Below are 26,581 nucleotides of genomic sequence, written 5' to 3'. Positions count from 1 at the left end.
GTCTCTTGGGCACTTATTTTATTTTGTTAATGAAGAAAGTGTGAGAGTAATGAAGTAAATGTGGCTATGAAACTCCATCATAACATTTACTAATGCCACTCACAGGTACAGAGAGAGCCAAACATTTTGAGAGTGATTTTCTTTCAGTTAGATGATGCAGACACCGGCCCGCGGTGTCCACGTCATTATGGATGAAATGAGACATTCACACGGACTACTGAGCCCGGTGGAGGAAAAGGGACAGCATGGCTTTTCTGTCAGGGGGAGCAAGAGTCTTGGCCCTTGCTGTGACTGGCCTTTATTGGGTTTCTCGGCACATTGCATGATGGTCCTCATTTACTATGCACAGGTTCGCTTTAGGTGGTTACCTTTTACAGAAAACAAAGGAGCCAATGCTGCTAATCACATCACAGAAGAGGGATATTTGCAAATGAAAAGGTGAAAGTGGTTGAATTGGTTACGCTCATCCTTGGAAGGTTTAGCATGGATTTTAGGAAGTTACTTTGCAGTAAATGTCCTCAATTCAGGGTGAGGGAGTTTTAACAAAAAACAAGACTCATAGTGGCTTAAGCACATTGCAGGCCTGATTGCCCACGGAAGAACCTATCCATGGGCATGGGTCCTGTGCATCTCTGAGTGGGAGCTGGCCCCACGCAATGCAGAACAGTCTCCTACAGTTAGACCTGTAATACTCAACACATAATGCATGGGCTAAAGCTGGTGTGTGAGCTAATAATTACTGATCAGCCTCAGAATTTAACTCAGTACACTGCTTTCTTCACTCTGTGGCAAACCCTTCACTGCAGTGTAGACCAGTAATAAGTGTGCTCCAGACTAGAACTCTGAGAAGCCCTGAGTTAGAATATAGCAGGTTCAATCCGGTCTGCTAACCTGCACTTTGTCCCTGGTTTCGTGCAGCGGCCTGGCCTTACCTCTGCTGCTCATTTGCTGTACAACCCTGATGGAATTCACATAGCTGCTTTGTAGCTGGCTCTTCTCCTCTGTGTGAAGAGAATGTGGTGCCTGATAAACCCTGATGTCCTTTTCAGGGCATCATGCACATTTGTGCGATGATTGAGTTTAGGTATAGCCATGGCTAGCAAGAGAGAAAAGGCTAAGTCCATTATGGCAATTAAGTATTATACTATTAAAATGATGACTGTGGATACTGCGTGAGATATAAACATGATTATGGTAAGAGAAACCAAGAGTGGGTCCTATCCTGTTTGCATATACACCGTATAACAATTGTGCAAAAATGGATATACAGAAAAGACTGAGCAAAAGATTTTTAAAACCATAATTTTAAAAGCATTATGAAATGATCAGGCCTGTGCATTGACATTTTTCTTTCTGTGTTCTCTAAATTTTCATACATGGTTATATTGTCCACAAATATAAATGAAGAAATAGCATATAAATGGATTCAAGTAAATAACACCCCTACAATTCTGAGTCTTTTCCTAGGTAGCTTAATGAATGCTACTGTTCTACAGATTCACCGTTTGGAATTCCCTGTGGCATTGTGCAGCTATTTCTTCTTGCACAAGTGAAAGCTCTCCCAGGGCAAATACTTCCAGCCACTCTGGGGTTCCAGAAGCTGTTCACGGGACTGGACCTACATAACCTTCGGTTACATTAGAGGAGGCCCCACTTCTCCTAGCTAAGGCGATCTCCAACTGTCCTTTCTGTCATCCCCGTCGTCTTGGGAACCTCAAATCCCTTCTGTCTTTAAAACTAAGAAATCCCTCTCTTGACTCTGCGTTCTTTTCCAGCTACTCTCCATCACCTCCTCTCACCTTCAGAGCCAGATTTTTGAGAACTGTTTCAGCTCTCTGGCTCCCTTCCTGTACTTCAGCCACCTCCAGTCAGTCCAGCATCCTATGACTGTGTTAATACAGCCCAACCTCTGGGTGCCACTGACTGCGCCCATGTAATTTTTGTTTTTAAATTTCTGTGTCAATCAGACATAGAATGCACTGTAGTATAACACGGAAAACAAATTTGCTAAGAACCTGTAGGTAGCTCGCAGATCTCTAAGAAGGCCAGGGAGAGAGGAGCTACATCCCAACGGGGCAGCTGTAGGAAAACACCACTGCTGCTTCTGCTCAGCATAGATAAAGCTCCAGGCTGGATGGTAGAAGCGTTGCTTCTTCTGTACTTGAATAGCCAAACCCTTGTACCACTTTGTGTTCCAGGAGACCAGTTCTCTCCGATGTGGCCATCTCTTCCCTCTGCTAAATAAAGTAACCAGTCATTCATCCAAATGCCAACAGGTTTTTCATCACTGTGTTCTCACAACCCACGATCACACATTATACTTGAATCAACACTGTCAACATTTCTATTTCATGATGAAGTTTACAATGGTATTTTCAGGGTGCGTGTATGTGTGTGTTTTTAAAAATAAACCTTTACCTGAAATGCTACTTTGAAGACTTTAATATGGTAAAGCTAACATTGACTCCTCAAGATAAGCATGCCATTTTATAGTTTGCAGAATCAACACATTTAAGTAATTTTATCTTACAGTCTCCGATTTCCTTTGTTAAAATGCAGTTCTTCGAGTTTAAATTCAGTTCATATCATAGCAGTTATGTTTCAGTTCTAAGATCTAAGGATGGGATATTTACTGGTTCTGTTTCTTGTTTCTCCTCTCTTTTCCCACCAATATTGTCCAAGAATTAATGAATCATGTGCATCAAAGATTAGTACTAATGACCTTATTTCCATAAAAACAGACATGCCATTCAGCCAGCTTTTCTTTCTGAAAGCTTATTCTGTAGAAAATACTCCATTAGTTAAAATTTTAAAAAATGACAATGTTTATCTTCCATAACTCTGACTATGGCATAGAGCTTAATCTGTTTCAGTATTCCCCCTCCCAAAAAAAAAACTTTTTGAAAAATCTGTGATGAGAGCTGTAATAATTATCTTCTAAAAACTAATGCAGAAAACTAGCTTTCTTAGCCTGAGATATTCATTGTAAATGAAACAAGTGTTTTCTCACCACCAAAATTCAGGTAAACATTTAACTAGCCACGTAGTTTATCTTGTAGGTGATGAAGACTGGAGTTCATGGGGGAGGGTTCAAGAGATAAGGTTATTTTCCTATAAAGAACTGCAGAAATCTGTTAATGGTCTTCTTGCATCTTTGCTAGGTAGTAGGCCATGAGAACATAAAGTGAGATTCCACAAAGTCAAGCAAAGAAGGAGACAAGAGTTGTAAGCTCAACAGTCCCAGGGGCTTACATAGGAGGGAAGCCACTCAACCTCCAAGCAGCCCGAGTAGACGGGTCACCCACAGTAATCACTCGGAGCACTTAGTGGTAACCCCTGCGAGGTCAGGCCTTAATAGGGGTGCCAGCTGCTCTTGGAGTGAGGACCACTCAAGACCCACACCCGCCAAATGTGCAGAGGGTCTTGAATGGATCACGCTGATCTGCAAGTAGTTTAATAGCCTTCCAGAACAAGGTTCCACTTCCATTAGAAGAAGAAAACAAAATTAAGGCATCCATCAATGTAAAATTGCCATGCCTGGCATCCCATAAAAATTACTAGACATACAAAGACACGGTAAAATATGACTCATAACCAGGAGAAATATCAGCCTGTAGAAACAGGATTTTTAAAGGGCACACATGGATGATGGAACTAGAGGAAAGGAATGTTAATACAGCCATTATAACAATGTTCGGCAATTAAAGGAACACATGGACATAATTCGGAGAGACATGGAAGGCATTTTTTAAAATCACAAAGTGAAACTTAAAAATACAATGCCTGCAATACAATAAAATTACTGGATGGGTTTAGCAGATAGTACAAAAAGAAAATCAGTGAAATGGATGTAGTAATAGGATCTATGAAGATTGAAAAACACAGAGAAAAATTACTGAAGTAAAAATAGACAGGGCCTGAGTTTTAGGCTGTATAATATACACGTAATTAGAGTTCCAGAATTTGAAAGGGTACAGTACAACAACAACAACAAAATTGAAAGGGGGTGAGGGAACCAGATGAAAGAAGGTGAAGGGACTAGCCAAAAAACATGTATGTGTAGCCCATGGACAAGGACACATACAACAGTGTGGTGAGGGCAGAGGGAAGGGGATACGGGGAATAGGGTACAGGTGGGAAAAGGCAGAGGGAAATTGGGACGTCTGTAATAGTGTAAGCAACAAAAATATTTAAAAAATTAAAGAAACTGGGAAAAACATCTGAAAAAAATAATGGCTAACAGTTTTCCAAATTTGATGAATTATGTAAATTCAGAATTCCAAGAAGTTTAGTGAACCTTAAGCATAATAAGCAACACCAATTAATGTTATAGTAAAATAAAGACCAGTAACAAAGAAATCTTACCAGAACACACTCACACAAATACACACAGACGTTATACAGAGGGAAGCAAAGATCGCAGCCAACCCAGAATTGCTGCACCCTCCATCTATCTTTCAAGATGGACAGCTAAATCAGTTTTATCTAACAATCAATAAATGAGAAAACTTGTGCCAAAAAGAACTATACTGCATGAAATATTAAAGGAAGTTATTCAGCCAGAAAGAAAATGATACCATGTGGTAAAAGACCTTCACAAAGAAAGTGAAGTCTGCCAGACATGATGAATATGTAGGTTCGTAGAAAACCCTTTTTTTTAATGGTTTTCATTTTCTTTAAAAATGTATTGATTGGTCAAAACAAAAACAACAATGTACATGGGGGTTATAATGTATATAAAAATAAAATGTGTAACAATAAAAGCACAAAGAACCAGAGGCGTGTGAAATGGATGTCCAGTTGAGGGAGGAAAAAGAGATGAGACAAATTGAAAACAAATAGCAGTGTGGTAGACTGAAAACAACCCGTATCAATAATTGCTTTAAAATAAATGGTCTAGAAAGATTTCATTTTGACGGTAATATCTTCAGACTGCATAAAAAAAGCAAAACAGTGAGACCCAACTATATATATAGATATATATAGTTTATCTATATGTATCTAAATATAAATATATATCTAAATATAAATATATAAATCTCTCTCTATATAAATATATATATATCTATATATATAGTCAAAAAACAAACCCTGCTCATTTTAAATAAAAAAGTTACTAGTAAATAAAGAGTAAAAGAATGAAGAAAGATACATTGTCCACAGCTTGGCAGTAACCCTCAACCTTCGGACCAAGTGTGTGCATGCGCACAGTAAGAGCTTCAAAGTGCACAAAACAGAAGCTAAAACTGCCAGGAGAAACAGGAAAAAAGCTGTCAATAGTTATTTGAAATTTGAACATGCCATGGGGAGAAATTGGTAGAACAAATAGAAGATTAGAAAGGGTATAGCTAACTTGAATAAGGTAGTCAACCAATTAAATTTATGAACACTGTATCCAAGTACAGTATAATACACATTCTTCTTAAGTACACATGAAATATTACCAGGATATATCACTTGCTGAGCTATAAATCAATTTTTATTCAATAAAAAATTAAAGTTAAAATTTAAAATGTACAGAATATGTCTTCAGTCCAAAAGGGAATTAAATTAGATATTAACAAAGAGATATCTTAAAAATGCACAAATGCTCAGTAAATAAACAGCATACTTCTAAATAAACTATGAGTCAAAGAAAAAACCTCAAAAAAGAAAATATTTAAATGAAAATAAAAGCACAACATATTATAATTTTATAATGCAATTAATGCAGTGTAATGGTGAAATTTTGCAGCATTTAGTGCTTATGTTAGTATGCTTTTGATTCATAAATCTCATATTTGAAAAGTCACATAGCAATGTAATATCATTTGTATTTGTTTTGTTGAGCATAAGCCTAAACTTTGTTTTGTGTTAAAGTGCAATGATATATTTCTTTTTTTATTGTTTTTCAAGTACAGTTGTCCCATTTTCCCCCCACCATGCCCCCCATCGCATCCATTCCTGCCTCCCAACCTTGTACCTACCCCCTTTGGCTTTGTCCATGGGTCCTTTATACATGTTCTTTGAGGGCCCTTCTCTTCCTTTCCACCATTATCCCTCTCCCCACTCCCCTCTGGTTACTGTCAGATTGTTCTTTATTTCAATGTCTCTGGTTTTATTTTGCTTGCTTGTTTGTTTGTTGATTAGGTTCCACTTAAAGGTGAGATCATATGATATTTCTCTTTCACCTCCTGGCTTATTTCACTTAGCATAGTGCTCTCCAGTCCCATCCATGCTGTTGCAAAGGGTAGGAGCCCCTTCTTTCTTTCTGTTACATAGTATTCCATTGTGATATATTTCTTTTTAGTGAAAAGATATGTATATAGATAGATGTATCTACCTATCTGCTTATCTTTTGTCCATTTTTTTAGGTTTTTTTATCATATTTTTCTTTTAAAAAGAGCTCTCTGTTTATATGAAAATTAACCCTTTAAGCTATAAATTTAAAATATTTTCCTCCACTTTTTCATTTGTCTATTGATTATACTTGTGGTGTTTCTGTTTCTGTTTCTGTTTTGCCATGCAAAACATCTTTCATTTATTTCTAGAATTTGATCATGTTTTTCAAGACTTTCTTCCTTCTGGGCTATAAGACTTCACTTGCATATATTTTTAATTTTTTCATTTATGTCTGGAATATATTTAAAGTGTATTCTACTATAGATTTGGAGGATTCAATTAACTTGAATCTCATTTGAAAATCCTCTAACATTACTTAAAAGAATCTTTTCACTTGTATTCTATACAAAGTGTCCATGTGTTTGCTCTGTATATACCATCAACATTAAACCAGGTTTACCTGTGAAGGACAAATAAGAAGGAAATTTTATAAAATAAATCAAATTATTCTCAGCTTATTTAAAGCTGGGTTACTTAATTTGATCTATGTAAATAATCTTTAACTACAGCAAAGAATAAAATGTATGAACTCATTTATTTATACTGTTACTTACTCATCCTTTGTAACTTCATCCAGTTGAAACCATCAGCCCAGCTCTGCTCTCTGTTCTGAGGAGCATCCAGGCAGGGCAGCTAAGGGCTTCATGCTGGATTACACGGTCAGGGAGCGGATGGTGGTCTCTGCCTCGCCAAGCTTCTTCTCTCTTAGCAGTGTATTCAAAAGAGAAGCTCAGAGATGGATTTTAGTTCCTGTCCCGAACTGAGGTTACTGTATCAAAGACAATCAACCCATTAGTCAACAATCTACCTTTGATACTAACCATGCACCGTGCACAAAATCCTTTTTTAAAATATTACCAACCCAATTAATGATTGCCAATTTATTAAGGCTTAGGAGAAATTTCTACTGAGTGTATCTTGTTTATGACAATATATACCTAGTAACTGGAAAAGCAGTCTTTTCTTGCCAATTACAAAATTAAGGGAAAATTTTTTTTTTCAATCTACAGTTGTTTCAATATGGCAACTAGAGAGTTTCAAAACTTTTCGACATCCTTTCTGCTTTTAACAGGGAGTTTTTTGTGAGGAAGCTGTTGAAAATGAATAGTTTTCTTAGTAACATATTTTGTGGGACAAGTTTAAACACAGGATGCAGAGCCGAATGAAATGAAGGGGGTGTACTATTAGGGGAAATACTACTCATGTTCAATGGATTTTGTCTGCCTGTTGAAACCCAGGAACACTGACTTGGGATCAACAGACCACTGCTGACTTTGGCTCTGCTGATGATGGGTACATGAGTGGCCAGAAGTGAATTGTTTCATGAGCCACCGGAAACACTATCAGCTTTGGAAATGTAAGAGATGGTGTCCAGTTATCCCACAGGTGGGGGGCAGCTCTTTTCTTGGAGAGAGTGGGGCTCATTTCCCGTGGAGGATACCGGGCCAGTGGTATCCATCGCTGCTGCGGATGCTCGTCGAAACACGAGAAAAACATGTACACGGACAACTGAGTCCCATGGGGGAAATAGGGTTTCTCTAGTGGAGAGCGCCCCATTCTCCTGCCCGAGCAGGCTTTTATTGGGTTCATTTACACGGGAATTCAGGTAAAGCTCATTAATCATTACCAGGAAGTAAGGATCAAACAATAGATAACAGAGAACTCTGAGGGCCTATTTTGAGTCAGGGTTAGATAGCTAAAGAGCTGTAAAACTGAGGAACAAACTTACTTCTTCCTTGGACCCTTATCATTTCATTGAGAGCATTCTAAACAAAGCAGGTTTCACAGGATTTTACATATTCTTACTTAGGCCTGATTGCCTGGGGAACCCGCTCTTTCTAGCACAGGGCTGCACCACCCTCTGTCATTGTTTCAGGCTCAGGTGGAGCAGGGGAAGTAAGGCAGCCAAGAGATTAGGAGATTTTCTCGAAGACAGTGAGGACTTAGGTTTTGTCAAAGCTGAGGGGTGGAGGTCCATCACCCCCTTTTGCTGTAGCCCCCAAAGTCCTTCCTTGGGGGCCTCCCATGTGATCGTGCCTGTCTGAGGTCATTCCCCCCTTGGGGACTCTTACCTGTCATTGGCTAACCGACCAAGCATTGGCGGCCAGTTATGGATGAAGTAAAAGGAGCAGAAGTGGCGCTCCTGCCAGAGAGATAAGCTTTTGTCTCCTTGGTGGCTTATGGTCCAAGGTCATTCCCTCAGCCTTAGCCTTGGTGGGGGTTACGGCTTCTGAAACCAGGCAGGGCAGTTCCCAACACCCATCACCTACACAGAGGTTTTCATGTGGGTTCTTACAGCAGGTTATTATCACTTCTTGAGTTTTATCAGGACTTTGCCCTAGAAATCTGTGCTAGACCACATTGCTTAGAACCTATCCACAGAGAAAGAAGGATTCCAGATTAGACATAGGCCATCTTAAGTTTAAATCTGCACTAGGCATTCACTAGTAGCTGGTAATTAATCTCTAGCTTCAGTTCCCTTATATAGAAAAAAATGACAATATTTACCTCATAGGTTTACATGCATGAGAATTATGTACAAGTACTCAACAACAACAAAAATTTTCTGCTTGAATGTAAAATGGCACAACCACTTTGAAAGACAGTTTGGCAGCTTCTAACAAAACTAAACATACTCTTACCACAGAAGCATATGTCGTGCTCTTGGTATTTACTCAAAGAACTTGAAGACATATCAATGCAAAAACCTGCACACGATGTTTATAGTAGCTTTATTCATAATTGCTAAAATTTGGAAGCAACCAAGATATCCTTCATTAGGTAAATAGATAAATAAACTGTAGTACATCCAGACAATGAACTATTATTCTACTCTAAAAAAAACAAAAACAAAAAGAGCTATGAAGCCATGAAAAGACATAGACAAACCTTAAATGTGTGTCACTAAGTGGAGGAAGCTGATCTGAAAAGGCTACATACTGTACAATTCTAACTGTAGGACATTCTGGAAAAAGCGAAACTGTGGAGACCAAAGATGTGTGGTTGCCGGTGGAGGAGGGGATAGGGAGTGAGTAGGCAGAGCACACAGAGTTTTCAGGGCAGTGAATATACTCTCAGGATATTCTAGTGATGGGTATATGTCATTCACATTTGTCCACGCCCACAGGATGTGCACACACCAAGAAGGGACCCTCAGATAAAGTGTGGACTTTGGGTACGATGGTCAGTGTAGATTCATTCCTGGTAAGAATGTGCCGTTCTGGTGATGGCGTTGATACTGGGGGATGCTATGCATGGGTGAGCAGGGGTTGTATGGGAAATCCCTGTACCTGCCTCTCGATTCTAGTGTAAACCAAAACTGCTCTAAAAAACAGTCATTTACAGGAAAAATTGTTTTAATTATCTGCATCCCACTTCTATTAAATGATAAGATCTTTTTCTCCCTAACCAAGTAACATAGTGTCGGAAGCCTTTCTTTTGAGGCCAACTTCTGCTGAGACCTATAACTGCAGTTCATTTTATTTTTTAATATTTTAATGGTCTGCCCTGGCTGGCATAGCTCAGTGGATTGAGCGCGGGCTGCGAACCAAAGCATCGCAGGTTCGATTCCCAGTCAGGGCACATGCCTGGGTTGCAGGCCACAACCCCCAGCAACCGCACATTGATGTCTCTCTCTCTCTCTCTTTCTCCCTCCCTTCCCTCTCTAAAAATAAAATAAATAAAATCTTTAAAAGAAATATTTTAATGGTCTATAAAATAGGTGGGATAGAGCGATGTTAGGCATTTATCCAACAGTATGTGAATTGCTTATACTTTTCCACACTCCCGTGTATACTAATATTTCTGTCTATACGTGACAAATCAGTATCATCAGTATTAACTGAGTGGTTAATTATTTGTACCTCAGATGCTGAAGATACAAATAATTCTATAGTTCCGTATCTTCAAAATACTTACACAGAAAGGACAAAAGCATAAAAATAAGTATAGTTAACATAAATTGAGAGCTTGCCATGTACCCAGCACTGTGCTTATTGCAAGGATCTTTTCCTTAAGTCTTTACACATACTGGTGAATTAGGTAATGCTATTATCTTCATTGTATAATTGCATGAGCTAGGGCTTACAATGGTTAGGTAACTTGCCCCAAGAGTAAGAGGTCGAGCTATAATTTCAGTTCTCAACTACTATATTAGAGTATATTTTCCCTAGCAATGTAGCTCTGACATTCAGTGTAGACAGTAAGTATCAGAACGTTGCTACTCAGTGTGTGATCACACGTGATCTATGTGCTGATTGTCCGGACATCCATGATTGGTCCACGACAAGTAAGTAATGAAACTGAGACTAAGTGGCTAGAAATGTTTACAGCAATTTGATGATAATTTTATGCCTATTAAACCCAACAGTAAAAACTAATTGGGTCTTGTATATTCCATGGGCTCATTTCATGTTATTGTTTATTTTTATCATATTTAAAGTGTTGCTCTCTGGCTGATTGGAAATTTAAAAAACAAAACAAACTCTGGTCGTACCCCATCAACAGTGTGGTGAATCCAGAGGATTAGTGAGATGAGAAACTGTCATAGATGAAGTAGGAATTATGGTGACCATGTGAATAGCTAATGGTAATTGAGTACTTACTGTGTGCTCATCATGGTTTAGTCTCTCTCTATATATTTTATATATACACACACATATATATAAGTATATAATATACGCCATCTATACAGTGTTATACATATATGTATACTTGTATATATATTCATCTGTGTATCGAGAAAGTTATCATTTCATATGTCACAACAACTCTAGAACTTTGAGTGGATATCTGTCATGCCTGTTTTTCTTGATTATGTCCTGGATATTACTGCCAATATCCACTTCCCCCCCAAGAGTTACTCTTTGTGGAAAAAAAAAACCCAAAAGGGTTTCGTATATTACCAGGTTTATTCCATGAATACATAAGGGTGGAAAATAATTATGCTTCCCCAGCACAGTCCCCCACCCCCCCCAAAAAAACCCTGCCATTTTACTTATTAGCTTCTGTGTCTGTATTTCGGATAGTGCTTGGTGAGCCGTTGTGAGTACCTGTATCGGGGCTTCTCGGTGGAGCATTGTCACCTGTGGCCTGAGAGCTACTGCCCGCTGTTCCTGGAATGAGTAGAAACATTTTGCTGTGCGAGCGCAGAGCGCTGATTGAATTCACTGAATCACTGGTGTGCTGCCTGGAGTGTGAGGTGTCTATGAAAAAAAGGAAGAAGATTGAGCTGCTATTAACTTTATAACATGGGGCCAGTTTGCCGAAAAGATTTATGTTAAAGGCAGATCAAAAGGAAGTAGTAAATTTGATTAAACAGCCGTAATAAAGGGCTCTAGGGAAACATGACCATACATCCACTTCAAAACATGTTTACCTTGGGTAGAACACAGGCTTTCTTGAAGTTTTTTGGTTACTTGATGTGTCTTTAAATGTTCTTTTTTAGATGTCTACTAGTGTAAGACAAAACATAGAGAATGTAGCATGTAGCTTTGGAAACAACAGGTAATGTACTCATGCGGAGGCGGAGTACGTCTAAGACGAGGGTGACGTGAAATGAAGATTGTCTTCAATGGAGAAAGTACTACGAAGGGCGGGAGCGAGTGAGAAGTGACCTACGTTGCCTTCGAGGTAGAAGAAGATTTAAATAGCATATGGGGACATTAGGAGAAACGCAAACATAAATGGGATGTATTTTGTGTTTTAACTCCTTCTGGGGATGCTTTCAGATAGCATTAATCTCTTTATTCCCATTTGAAGTGTTCACATAAACATTTTTCTCTATTAAATCTCCACAGCCATTACCCCTGTTTGTGAAATGGTCTTAAACACGTGTATAAATAATTACCGTTAGGAGCAGCAGTCTCTCTGGCCCACCCTTTTTCAAATATTGTAGCTTTGTCTTCTCTATTAATTTGTTTCCTTTCCTATTTTAAATCTTCATTTCTTTCCTTATATTAACTTGTTTATCTGTATGCGAATTGAAATAATGAGCACGTCTGCTCTCTGAGAAGCCGCTTGATGAATCTGAAAATGAACGTGTCACTTGCATGGAAGTGCAGTCATTGGTTCCCCAAGTAAACACGTGGGACTCTGTGTTACTCAGTGGCATCTTCTAGAATGTTCCAAAGAAAGCATTAGGGCCATGTGAAGGATTCTCGTGGTCACCATACCGTGTCCATGACAAAGATTGCTCTTACTGTAATGTATTTTTGGTCCGATTTCCAAAGCATTTACCCTAAGTGAATGCAGCCTTTCTAGACTAAAGCAAAGCCTGAATCAGTCAGGTAAAAATTGGATTTTTAAAAGCTCTGCTTTATCTGTTTTGGTCTTCTTTCTCAACTTGCTAAGTAATTGATTGACCTTCCCCTTCATTTGTGCAAAGCTGGAGCCGGGGAGAAAACCTGTGCTGGGGGAAGCCTTCCATTCCTCTTGTTTCACTCATTTACCACATACTGACTGAGCTCACTGGTCCCCAGGCTTCTTCCTGGGATGCAGTTCCTGGAAATACGGCACCTTAAACCACATTCATTCAATGACACTGAAATAGAAATAACTAATTATTAATGTATGTGTACAATCAAATAAATGCCAGTTGGCGTTAAATTCCAAAGTGCTAAAAGGTTAGTAGATACTACCATTTTCAGAAGAAAAACAAAGGGATACACTTTATGAGAGACATTTCTCCTCATTAAATGAACTCTTTTCCTCTGAGCAAAGCAGAGGCATGGCTGTCTGTAGAGTGAGATACTTGCTGCATCTCACAAAGTGCCACTTCTTGGTGGGAGCTTAATGGAGCCACATAATTACTCTTCCACGTGTACCAAGACTGCTACAATGGGCACCTTGGCCTCTGCGCTTAAAGGGTTCACGGTCATTTTTGTTGTTGTTCTGTTCTCAGACATTATTCTTTTTTGCATTTTTTATTGTTATTTAAGAATAGTTGTCTCCATTTGTCTCTATTTTCCCGCCACCACTTTCCCCTACCCCACCCACCCCCACCTGCCACCCTCAATCCTTCCCCCCTTTGGCTTTGTCCGTGCGTCCTTTATGTGTGTTTCTTGATGGCCCTTCTCCTTCTTCCCCCTATTATCGCCCTCTCCCCTCCACTCCGGTCACTGTCAGTTTGTTCTTTATTTCCATGTCTCTGGTTCTATTTTGCTCACTCGTTTGTTTTGTTCACTAGGTTCCACTTCTAGGTGAGATCATATGGTATTGGTCTTTCACCACCTAGCTTATTTCACTTAGCACAATACTCTCCAGATCCATCCATGCTGTCTCGAAGGGTAGGAGCTCCTTCTTTCTTCTGCTGTGTAGTAGTCCATTGTGTAAATGTGCCACAGTTTTTTGACCCACTCATTTACTGATGAGCATTTAGGTTGCTTCCAGCACTTGGCTAGTTGTAAATTGTGCTGCTATTAACATTGGGGTGCATAGGAGAACTCAAAAGTCTTGTAGGAAAAACACATACAACACAGCTATAAAACAATAGGAATGACAGGTCACAGAAGGTGGGGTAGTGCCAGGTACCTTCCCACAGGCTGGCAAAGACTGCCTGCAGAAAGTACCTCCACCAGGTGCTGGGGATCCCAAAAGGACAGACTCGATTCTCTAAGATGCCAGAGTCCAGTCATTTAAGCAGGCTAGTATGCAAATTACAATTTAAAATGATCAGTGCACAATACTGTGTAGCACTGAGAGGAATGCATCTATTTTTGGCAAAGCAGAGGATGGAAGACAGGGGATGGTAAGCAAGATGAACATTGAATGGGGTACTACAGTTAGACCCCCTTATCTACAGAGGATGTGTTCTGAGATCCCCAGCCAAAGTCTGAAATTGTGGATAGCCTCAAACCCTAGGTATACTAAGTTTTCCCCTACACATACCTGTGATAAAATTTAATTGTAAGTGAGGCATGGTAAGAGATTAATGACAAATAATAAAATAGAACAATTATAATAATAGGCTAAAATAAGAGTGTGGTTGTCTAGCTCTCTTTCAGAATATCTTCTTGCACTGTACTCTGCCTTCTTGTGATGGTGTGAGATGATGCAGTGCCTGCATGATGAGATGAAGTCTAATACTCAGAATGGCACACAATTTAAAACTAATGGATCGTATATTTCTGGAATTCTCAATGTAATGTTTTCAGACCATGGTTGACCCCATGTAACTGAAACTGTGGAAAATGAAACTGCAGATAAGGAGGACTATTGTATCACAATTTTGAAAATAGCACGCTAAAAAATACCCACCCATATCCAAGAAAAAAAAAACAGCAAGAGCTGGTTTGTAGACAACGCTTTTTAGAAAAATACACCACGAGCCAAAGAGTGACGTGGAAAGCTTGCTCCACTGCGTAGACATCTGCGAAGCCGGGTGGGTATCCGACAATTGAAATTGAGGAGTGAGTTGTTTTCCTCCGCAGGGAAAACACGTCACATCTAGGAATGAAGATCTGTACATGATGAATTGTTTCCTTGTCCACTCCGGTGCTAAAGAAGGCCTCACAGATTCAGCTTATTTAGCAAATACCTTTTGAGGGGCTACACACTGAATCAACAACTCTATGGCAAAACTGAATGCTCTCACTAAACATGACAAGATGGCCACAATTATAATGAAGTTTGTTGCAGAAGGACCTGGTTGTGGGTACTATGAGTCACTAGAGACTCCGCTGATTTACATGTGATAAAAATTACAGTGTTCGTGGTGAAATGAAAAAGCAAACCATTCCCCTTCTTTCTTCACTGAGGAAGCCTTTGTGTAGATCCCTGAGATAAGAAGATTCCACCCAATGCAAATGAAGCCCCACCCACTAAGAAGTAAAATGATCTCTCAGCAAAAAGACCCTGATGGAAATCTTCCACATCTTAGCCTGAAAACATTGTACCACGACACCTTTTTCACAACGCTGTGAACAACTCGATCCAGTTTTACCTTGAGAGCTGTCATTATTGAGTGCTTACTATATATATGTACAAAGTCTTGTTCTGAGTACTGTTACATGTTCATTTAACATTCACAGTAGTAATGATGTACTGATGTGTTCTATTATTATCAATGATTATCTGCAGATGAGGAAACTGGGACACAAACAGGGTAAGGGACTAACCCAAGGCCCCACAGTTGTCAGCAGAGGCAGGACTGCCTGACCGCAGAGCTCATTTAATCACCGCACCGTGGTGCAGCTCGGAGGAGGTTGCCATTTGTATATTTGTAAGTTGGAGTTCTAAAACCAAACCAAATCCAAGAGTAAAATGAGAAATCACTAATTTTGGTGTGCAAAGTCAGTTATTTCCCAATTCAGCTGATTTTCCAAAATTGATAATCTCACTATACCAGCAGCTTGACCATTAAGAAAGACGTAGGTACTGATTTGTACTTCTTAATCCCTTCACCTTTCTCACCTAGCCCCCCAAGTCCCCTCCCATCTGGCAACCATCAGTTTGTTCTCAGGATCACTTTGAAAATTCTATGAATGTCTAATCTTTATGCTATAAGCTGAAACTAATATATATATGTGTGTGTATATATTGCATACATATTGACAGGGGCTGCCCTGTCAATGCAATATATGCAATATATGCAATATATATTACATACATACACACACACATATAATATTGAATATCAACTAAAATAGACAAATTTAAAAAAATGAAAGGTATAGTAACATTTCTTCCAAAATAAGAAAATAGAAAACAGTTATTCTTATATTTATGTATTACCGTATCAAAACACCAGGCAAATTTTATGTGGATTTTTAAGATAAAATGTGAGTGTTTACACATTCCAGAACTTTCATTCTCTAAGCTTCCTGGCTGTGAGTTTATCCCCATCCTCCATCTGGGATACTTTGGGAAAAGTAGCACTGTTCAAATTTGACAGTGTGCCTTAGAGCTGTAAGAATTGTATTAAAGTGTAGAGATCTCTGCCTTGGGAAAATAGATATTTTTAATAAGCAAAGGAATCTTTCATATTCAATAGACAACACTCATTGTGCATCTGTTATTGACAGAATACACTGCTGTGTTAAGGAAAACCAATATATAAGATAGTTTTCTCCTTCGCATTAAGAACTTTACAATCCTATTGGGAAACAATGTATAAACAAAACAAATGAAGAATAATATTAGTCGGTGCCCAAGAATTAACAATATAATCCACAGCAGTGTAGAAACTGATTTTTAAAAAACAGAGGTTGCCCGTCTCCTTCCCCAGATGTAGTTTGAAGAGAGAACAGGTGGCTTGGGCAGCCCCTGTCAAAGCCAAGAACCTCAGAACTAAGAGAGGATTGCTCGGTCTAACCACCCACATAGACTTGAGGCCAGCCTAAGCCAACCTCTTCCAAAGTGTTGTCTAGTCTGAGCCTGAATGCCCAAGAGTGTTTGGCTTGATGCTAATCTCACAGGTAAATTATGGTCTCATCTGAGTATCAGACAAACCTTCCGTACGTGGAAGCAAGAATCTCTCGGTGGCTCCTACTCATCAATCCATCGTCTAACATTTAGACTCTTACAGAACAGACCTACATTCTTTTTCAGATCACATCACTTTGAATATTAGCAATTATTATTCTGATTGTCGGGGTCTTCTCTAAAGCTAACACCTTTGTTCTAACAGTAGTATTCTTAGGAGATTTTTAAAATATTTTCAACATTTCTCCTCCCAGTCTTCTGAACACATTTCAACTTCTTCCTTCAATGGTGCTGACCAGAGTTGAATGTAGCCATTTAATCAGTCCAGACAAGACCTGTCACCAGCCCTTTTTAGAAAAAAATACATGCTTCTAACAATGCATTCCAAAGTTTCCATTAACATTTTGTTTACATTGAACTGTTGACTATTACTGAATTTATTGTCCACTAAGTTACCAAGAATTTTTCATGTGCTCCTGTTAACCATGTTTCTCTCATCCCAGTCTAATGCAGTTTCTTTAGAACCAAGTTCATGTCCTTATATTTATCTTTATTTATTTATTTGTTCATTAAAAAGAGGGAGAAAGGGAGAGAGGTAGGGAGAGAGAGAAACATTGATGTGAAAGAGAAACATTGTTTGGTTGCCTCCCATAAGCTCCTGGACTGGGGATCATATGTGTCCAGATCAGGGACCCAACCAGCAATCTAGGTATGTGCTGTGACTGGGAATTGAACCCACAATCTTGCAGTTATGGGACGATGCTCCAACCAACTGAGCCACACCAGCCAGGGCTATATATATATTTTTTATTTTAGCTCGTTTTATTCTGTTCATTACTCCAACTGTAAAGATATTTTTGATATAAAGATATAGTTAACATATAACATTACATAAGCTTAAGGTATACAATGCATTGGTTTAATACATTTATATATTGTGAAATGATTACCACTGTAATTTAGCTAACACCTTCCCCATGTCACATATTTATGGTTTCTTTTTTTTGTGACGAGAATATTTCAGATCTAGTTCTTTAGCTACTTTGAAATGTATAATACAGTATTATTGATGATAACTGCAATGCTGTGCCTTAGACCTCCAGAACTTACTCATCTTCTAACTGCAAGTTTGTACCCTTACACTAGCATCTTCCCCATTTTTCCCAACCCCCAGCCCCTGGGAACTACCCCTCTCCTCTGTTTCTGCTAGTTCTGCTCTTTTCGGTCCCCCACACAAGTGGGGGTATTAGACAGGATTTGTCTTCCTCTGTCTGCTTTATCTCACTTAGCCCAATGGCCTCAAGTGCATTCGTACTGTCACCAAGGACAAGACTTCCTTCTCTCTCGCAGCTGAGTAACATCGTGTTATATTGTAACACAAATATAAGAATAATTGTTTTATATTTCTTACTGTGGAAGAAAAAGAATGTTCCTATATCTTTTTAAAAAATGTATCCATTACAGTTGACATTCAATATTAGTTTATATTAATTTGAGGTGTACAGCATAGTGGTTAGACACTTACATAATTTTCGAGATGATTCTGAGAACAAACCATGTGGGAGGGGTGGTGGGAGGTTGGGTGAAAGCTGAAGGGATTAAGAAGTACAAGCTGGTACCTACATCTTTCTAATGGCCAAGATGGTTGTGTAGTGAGATTGTCAATTTTGGAAAAGCCAAAAGACTAAGCAGACAGTGAAAGTTTTTGCAAATGTTTCAAATGATATTTGGACACCTTTACAGTGATTTCAACCCAAAGCATCCTAGAGATTCCCTGAATAAACTGATACCCCAGATGGCATTTCCCTCTGAATTTTTCCAAATTAAATATTTTAACAGTAAGGAAATTAAGGTATTTAGTTCTCAAGAAAGCTTTTGAATCTTTCTGCAAATTTTTGTGATACAGATCAGGACACTTGGTATAAAGCTACTTTGTGTGTATGTTTCCGAAGAAAAAATAGGCAAAAATGTTTACCTCCATGGAACTTAATTTCTAGTTGGCTAGACACACAAATGCATAAAACTTATGGCATAACCAATGATGATTGGTAGTATGAAGGCAAATTAAACCACAAAAGGCAATAGGTCATGCTGGAGATGGAGTGAGGGAGTTGCAATTTTAAATAAGGTAGCAGGGAAGGTTTCACTGAGAATGTAACCTGTGAGCGAAGATGTAAAGGAGTCCAGCCCTGAGTGTGCAACGGGAAGTGCAAATGCCCTGACATATGATGTTCCAGGGGGGAGGCAACCGAGAGGCCACTTTGGTTAAACAGAGTAAGGAGGAGAGAAAAGAACGTGCATCAGACAAGTGACAAAGGACCACATGGCAAACTCCGTGGCTTTCACTTTGAGTGAAATGGGAAGAAACCGGGCAGAAGATTTTTTTCTTTTGCTGAAATCATCTCTTTAAAAAGATTCACTTGAATGAATGACCTACGAAGAGGAAGGGTTGAAGGGTCGCGGTAGAAGACACGTGGAGGAGGCCAGTTAAGAGAGATTTGCTGCTCCGCCGATGGGGGACCTGAGTGAAACAGAGAAGTTGAGGGTGACTCCAAATTTCTTTTGGTCTGAATGGTTAGAAAGATGAGACTTTTCACTTACAGAAAGTGGGAAAACTGGGAGGAACTGCTTTGGTAGCGGGGAGGGGTGGGATAAGAGAGTCAGATCAGTGCACATTATGTTTGCGATGCCAAGTTGAGAAAACCAAATGGAGATGTCAAGGAGGTAGTTAAATATATGGGTCCCAAATTCAGAAAAATACCCTCTTTATGGGACTGTAAATTTGAGAATTTTGAACAGAAAACTGGTAGACCCAGTAAAAATCTCAATGAGTTAAATACACACATGACAGAGGATGGATTTCTCAGGACAGGGTACTGTGGCCATCCAAAATTTGGAAGTGAAGAAGATAAAAAGGAATTACCAAAATGGACTGAGAAGTGACTAGTAAGATTGGAAGCAACCAGGTAACCCCAGAAGGCAAGGGAAGAAAGTGATTCAAAGAGGGCAGAATGATCCCTGTGTCAAATGCTGATAGGCTCAGGCGATTATGATGAAATGAAAAAAAAAACTATGGTACATTTACACAATGGAATTCTATGCAGCAGAAAGAAAGAAAGAAGGAGCTCCTACCCTTTGCAACATCATGGATGGAGCTGGAAAGCATTATGCTAAGCGAAACAAGCCAGGCAGTGAAAGACAAATACCATATGATCTCACCTTGTACAGGAACCTAAACAGCAAAACAAAGAAACAAGCAAAATATAACCAAAGACACTGAAATAGAGGACAGGCTGACAGTGACCACAGGGGAGAGAAGAGGGAATTTCAGGGGACAATGGGAAGTGTTTACAGGAACAAATTTAAAGGACACGTGAACAAAAACTAGGGGGAGGGTGGTAATGGGAGGGAAGAGGGGAGGGTTGGGTGAGTGGGCTGGATTGGGAGTAAAAGGGAGAAAACTGTACTTGAACAATGATTAAAATAAAAAAAAGAAATGATTCGGATTTAACAACCTGGGGATGTTGTATTGTAAACAAAAACGGTGTCAGTGGAGGGACAGGGCAACTCTCTTATTTTCCCAATGTATGTAGTCAGATTTATTTCCAGACTATTTCTAAACAGAGAAATATGGAGTTGTATTTCAGCTGCTCAAAAATTGAGTATAGTATATTTTATCAATTTCAGTTCAAACATCTCTTATATTCCACTCCTTCCCGCTGAATTTGTTTTCTTTTGGCAGAAGTTGATTTCAGCAAGGATTTGCATGATAAATTCAGTTTATATGTCATAAATCATCTTCACTCTTGAATTAGTGTTTAGCTACACATAAAAACGTAGGTGACAGTTTTTCTCCCTCAGCACGTGGAAAACGTGCGTCCTGCACCCATTGTCTCTGGCCTCTAATATTGCCCATGAAGGCGACTGTCAGTACGTGCTACTTCGGAGTTCTGTGGTTTTATTATAATGCATCTAAGTGTGGATCTACTTTCATTTTTATTTTATTAATAGTGTGCAGCATGTCACGTGCTCTTTTAATGTGAGCCTTTGTTTTGTTTTGTTTACCTGCAGTTCTGGAAAGTTCTCAGCCAGCTTCTTGAAAATAATACTTCTTTGGTAATCTGTTAGTTAATTCTCTCCTTGTGATGAAAATCTTATCAGACGTATATTGAAGCCTTTCAATGTCACTGTTGTACTTGTCTCCTTTATTTTTCTATGTTTTTGCTGAATTCTGGGCACAGTTCTTTGGCACCATCGCTCATTCTCTTTGGGATTTCTTTGGGAAGATATTATTCCATCTGAATTTTTTAACGGCTGTGTTTTTGTTTTTACATGTCTGTTTTTCATTCTCTCTATTCTTGTTTCATATTTGCCTGTATTTGTTTTTGTAACTCCTTGCTCTCTAATATGAATATGACAAATGTTCTCACAGTTTTTTATCACATTGTTTACATTAGTTTAATATGCTTATTAAACTAATTTTAGATGATTCTGTTTTTGTTTTTGTTTTTCAATTTTTTTGCATTTTAGCAGGAGGGTATTCCTTTCCTGGTTGTTGAGTTGGGTCTCTGTTTTTCAGTGTTGTTTGGATTTTTTGCTTTCAGGCAGCCTGTGGAGTGAGTGGTATATTCCCACTCTCACTCACTCTTCCTAATGTACCGCTTTTCACTGGTCCCTGTAGTCAGTCCCTCGATTCCCTCAGTCCCACAGCAGCTCTTCCGTGAGCACCCCAGGGTTTCCTCCAGCCAGCAGTGGTGCTGACATCTCTGACCCACGACACTGAACCTGTGGGCTGCTTGGCCGAGGTCAGGCCTGGATGGCATTCCCTGAGTCCTGTCCCTCCTGTAGCTGGGTGCAACTGAGTGGTGCCCACAGTTCTCCCAGCGTCCTGTCACGAGCAGCGGAAGCACACAGCCCCCGGTTTTACGCAGGTGCCTGGGCCTGGTCTCCCACCACTCGCAGCGGAGCGTTGTATGTCCGGCTGGAGTACGGGACCTCTGCACCTTGCCGTTCCCACACCTGAGTTACAAAGTGCCTGTGACGTTAGCCTCCATGTACTGACCGCTGTGGTTTTCTGGTTTGTTTCTGGTCCAAAGAGATGCTTGTCTTGTTTTCAAGAACATGGTATTTTTTAAAAGTATCTATCATTGTATTCAGAACTAAAAATTTAATTTTTAAAGCTCGCAATGCCAAAACAACCTGACGTATTTGACATTTTTAATATGCACCGGTCTCAGCTACACATATGACCATGCATGTACATGATTTACATACATTGCATATTTTTGAAAAAACACCACTCAGCAGAATTCATTCCTTTTTCAGAAACGTCATGCTAAATGTGATATTACTCTACTAAAACAAAACTTTATTTTTCATCCTCAGCCAAGTCCTTAGGCTTGGGCTTACAAACAGAAAGCAGCTCACTCGGTCCGATCTGTAAGATGACAGGCGGGCCGTCCTGTATCCCAGCGGTGTTCCTATCTGCCGTGAGATGTAATACAAATTCCACCAACGTAATTCTCCGGGACTGGGTCTCTTGTCTCTTTTCACGATTCTCTACATGAGTCGGGGTGGTGGGGGCCAAGGAGGCGACAACGCCTTTGCAGCAAGGTTGTGTCTCGGAGAATCAGGCATTTTGCCGATGTGATCGAGATTAGGCCCCTGGAGAAAAAGGAGGTTGAGTATTTTTACGGAAAGGTGAGAGAGCACCGAAAACACTCTTGATCTTCCTCACAATGGCATCAGTTAACAGCCTCGCCACGCTGGCTTCTGAAGCTCCGTTGACCTCACCTCGCTGCAGACCGCAGGGAGGAAGCGGGAAGGGCACACCCCCCTAACCACTTGAAGGTGTTCCTCCAGAGAGGCAGACGCAGTCTTTCTTGAGTTAGGGAGGAAGTTAAAAATAAAACTCCACCCATGATATTTACCTTGCCAACTGATCTTGATTATGTGACAAGCTTGCTACTGACATTTTATGTAGCAGATAATGATCGAAGGTTGTCCCCAAAGTTTTTAGGATACCCTGCTAAAAGCTGTCCTGGACAATTTTTCATCTGACTGTGCCGAGGCCTGTGTGTTTTCCCCTTTTCTAAACCACCTTCCTGCCCCCACCCTGTAGTCAAATTTTGCTTCCTTTCAGGACAGGCGACTTATCTTTACTGTGACCTTTGTTCATGCCTTACAACACGTGTTCTCTCTTCTTGCAGCCAATCCAGTACTCACGCAGCTGAAATGCGAAAAAGGCAGCAGCCGCAAAATGAAGGAACGCCCGCCGTGCCCCAGGCGCCTGGAAACCAGAGGCCCAACAACACGTGCTGCTTCTGTTGGTGCTGTTGCTGCAGCTGCTCCTGGTACGTCCTGTTACCTGTCAGAACCGTCCCGAGCTCGGTAACAACCAGAGTGAGCATGCGCGCTGAGGGCCACGCGAATTTTGCAATCCATCTTTTTCTTCCTTTAAAAGTAGGAATTATTGGAGAACATCATGGACTTAATGCAAACGTTTCCATATGCGACGTATATTTCCTCAGAGCCCACATTTAAACTGATAGTAAAGAATGAACAATTATTTCATAACATGTTTTCTTTTGCCCATGCTTCTTAAGGGTACAGGTAACAATAAGATTATGTATTTGTTTAACAATAAGCCACATTCTCCAATGTTACAGGAGGTGCAAGAACGCTAAGGTAGTATCTAGCAGTGCCGTGTGTAGCTCTCACTGTTGAGTTTTAGTTCTGTGCTATCTCACAGGGCCTTGCTCTTCAGTCTCAGAGTCAGACAACCAGGAGCCAGGAGGGCAATCTCAGCCACGAGAGAGATGACAAAGGCATGGACAGCAGTGCCACAGACTCATGTTGACAGATCTAAAGGCCAGGGGCTACGATGGGTCTGAAGGCCAAGTCAGTTAATTAAAAACTCTGAACTTGGAGCTGGAGCATCTGCTTTCCAGGGCGATTTTATCACTGACAGGCTCGGTGGCATTAAAGCTGTAACGTCTGCGTTTTGGCTTCCTTGATTGCAGAAGGATGAAAAGTTACACAAGCTGGTTCTGCAGGTCCCGTGTAGTGCTCAACGTCCGTGATTCAGGCACTTTGGAAAACCTGCTCCGGTTCCAAAATTTCAAAGTGCTTTCAGATAAAAAAAAAAAAGCAATAAATACCCTGGCCAGGTAGCTAGGTTGGTTAGAGCATCACCCTGATACTCCAAGGCTTCAGGTTCAATCTCTGGTCAGGGCACATACAAGGATCAAACAAGGAATGAATAAATAAGTGGAACCACAAATCAGTCTCTCTCTCTCTCTCTCTCTCTCTCTCTCTCTCTCTCTTTCTCCCTCTCTCCCTCTCTCTCTCCCTCCCTCCCTCCCCACCCCCCTACCCCACCTAAAATCAATCAATTAAAAAGAAAGAAATAAAAGCAGTAAGACCCAGAGCCCGAAGGTATATGCAGATGAGATTTCTCAAGGGGATGTCAGATTACTGGAATTTTTCATACAACCCTAAGTTTTGGAATCCTTTAAGACCCAATTCACAAGTGGATCTTCTGGGTTAGCAGTGGTTTTCTTGATCTCCCCAACCTATTTCAAAACCCTAAAGAAAGCCTCAAATACTTGTATGATCTCTACAAGTTCCCGACGTCCATTAAGTTTATTGTTATGATATGGTGGCAAGATGTTCTGTCCTTGTGGCCAAAATAGAAGATGAAATGTGTCACAGTACAGTGGTGAACTTGGTGTTGAACAAACTCTGAGCATCTGGAAAACTTGATTTCCAGAAAAAACAGCAGTTGCAAGATTTAAAGCAGTTTCTGTAAATACCAAAAGTGCTTCCCATATGATGATACTTTGTTTGGGGAAAGTATATAATTTCTTTTCTTTCATTCTTAAGACTGAACTATTTCAGATGGAAGAAATAAGAGTTCTAAAGGAGGGACATATTTCAGTAAAAATCATGCAGGTTTTTCTTCTGAATCACTCCTAAAGTGATTATGGAGCTCTGGGCTTGACCCATGAAATACCGTGGATTACCGCATGGTGCACATGAGACGTCATGGAACAGGGCGGGTCTAAAGTGGAACTGCCTGGGTTCAAATCTCCTCCTCCTCCGTAACTGTCTGCTTGGCCATCTGAGGACTTACAAGATGTCCTCAGCTTCCTCATCTGTCACATGACAGCAATAGAATCCCTGCCTCATAAGGTTTCTGTGAACATTAAATAAAACACATATGAGCTGAGAGACCTGACACATTTAAGTATGCATTTAATAAGAGCTCACTGGGCTATTAAACATTTCATATTGGAAGAATAGAATCTCTTTAAAGAGGAGCTGGTTTGAAATAATGTATGTTTAATATTAGCTCGTGGTTGTAATACAAAAAATGTGTTGGAACGGAAAGCCATTTTTATTTAAATTCTGTATAAGTCATCGCAAATACATCGATACTCAGTGCTGAGAATTATACTTCTATTTCTCATTTGCATCACGCCACATTCCAGTGACCTGTATGTGGTTTTATTTACCTGCCACCTTTAATTCTGAATTGTTTCAGGATTAAAACATCAAAGCAGATAGAGTACTGAAGGTTCATTTGCTGTCAAACAGGTATTTAGCAAGACTTGCTTTTATTAATATTAAACGCGAACGTTAAATAACAAAATATTTCCCATGAGCTCACGAGCATTATTAGATTGTCACAGAACACAGGCTGTGGATCTAGAACAGCTTTTGGAAACTGCATTAAATTAATGCATGCCTCTGAGATGATACGTGTTTGGACCCCAAACTCAGGGTGCGTTAGATGGGCGTTCAGTTAGTTCTGGTGTATCATTGTCGAGAACTGCGTGTGTTAGCAGTGAGTCATGGATGCCTGAGTTAGGCTATAAAATGCACAATCTATAAACTTGCAGGTCTTCTATACATAATATGTGAGAGGTAATTCCTACTGTAAACTGATGAAAAAATGAAAGTTAAACTGTCTCGAACAATGGATGTTATCTCACTGCAGATGAAATGTCCTTTACACATGCATTTTAAAAATATTATTTTTGTACTTTGAGTGTAGGGGGGAAAAAACTTGTAAAGGCTTATTAGAGTGAGGGGGGAAAAAAAAAGAAAGAAATGTTCTTCAAATTTTCCAGGCTAGGTCAAAGGAGCAGAACAAAAAGAAACACTAAAAAAATGTAATTTAGGGACCAGAAAAAGTTAGAAATCAAAATATGAGTAACTGTCATTTGTAAATAGCAGCAGTTGTCATGTAGATTTTACCTCCTTTTTAGGAAATAAGAGTGCTAGAAAATATATTTCTGTATCTAGTAATAAATACGAAGACTTCCATCTAGCTTCACACGTTAAGGGTTTTTTTAAACAATACAGCATTTCCCTCAAGTTTGCGTTTCTCATTCAAATGTCATCCTCAGCTCCTCTCCTAGTTAAATTTACCCCTTTCTTCATAAAATTATCACTATGCTTTATTTTTGGGGGGGTGGTACAGAGAGTAAGTACATAACTACTATTTCCACAGTTTTTTTTCACAAATCTAAAAAGTTTGGGTTGCGTTCACAATGGCTAATGAAGCGGATCAGTCCTCTGCCCCTGTCGAAAAGCTACTTCCTTCCCCATGTCAGTCTCTCTCCACCTCCTGTTGCCCCCACAGCCTCCATTTCAAGAGAAAATGAGAATGAGGTTCAGACCATTCCGTCTGTGTTACCTAAATCAGTCGTGGAGGCCTGGGTCTCGGCCCTAAGAGGAAGTCTGTACATTTGCAAGTTGTATTGTATACGTG

General features: G+C 39.8%; 1 protein-coding gene across 1 annotated transcript in view; it reads left to right on the top strand.

Annotated features, from left to right (window-relative positions):
- The window catches only part of RGS17 (regulator of G protein signaling 17), an 89,577-nt gene that overhangs the window by 35,560 nt on the left and 27,436 nt on the right, over window positions 1–26,581 (top strand). The window contains exon 2 of the mRNA XM_045844208.1: window positions 23,013–23,156. Within this exon, the coding sequence (XP_045700164.1) occupies window positions 23,038–23,156 (119 nt within the window). The 5' untranslated portion in view covers window positions 23,013–23,037. The remainder of the gene's footprint in view (window positions 1–23,012; window positions 23,157–26,581) is intronic.

This window comes from Phyllostomus hastatus, unplaced genomic scaffold (assembly GCF_019186645.2).
Source record: "Phyllostomus hastatus isolate PE091 unplaced genomic scaffold, TTU_PhHast_1.1 phas_contig_40, whole genome shotgun sequence".
Taxonomy (NCBI): Eukaryota; Metazoa; Chordata; class Mammalia; order Chiroptera; family Phyllostomidae; genus Phyllostomus; species Phyllostomus hastatus.
This window is presented reverse-complemented; position numbering and strand designations above follow the sequence as displayed.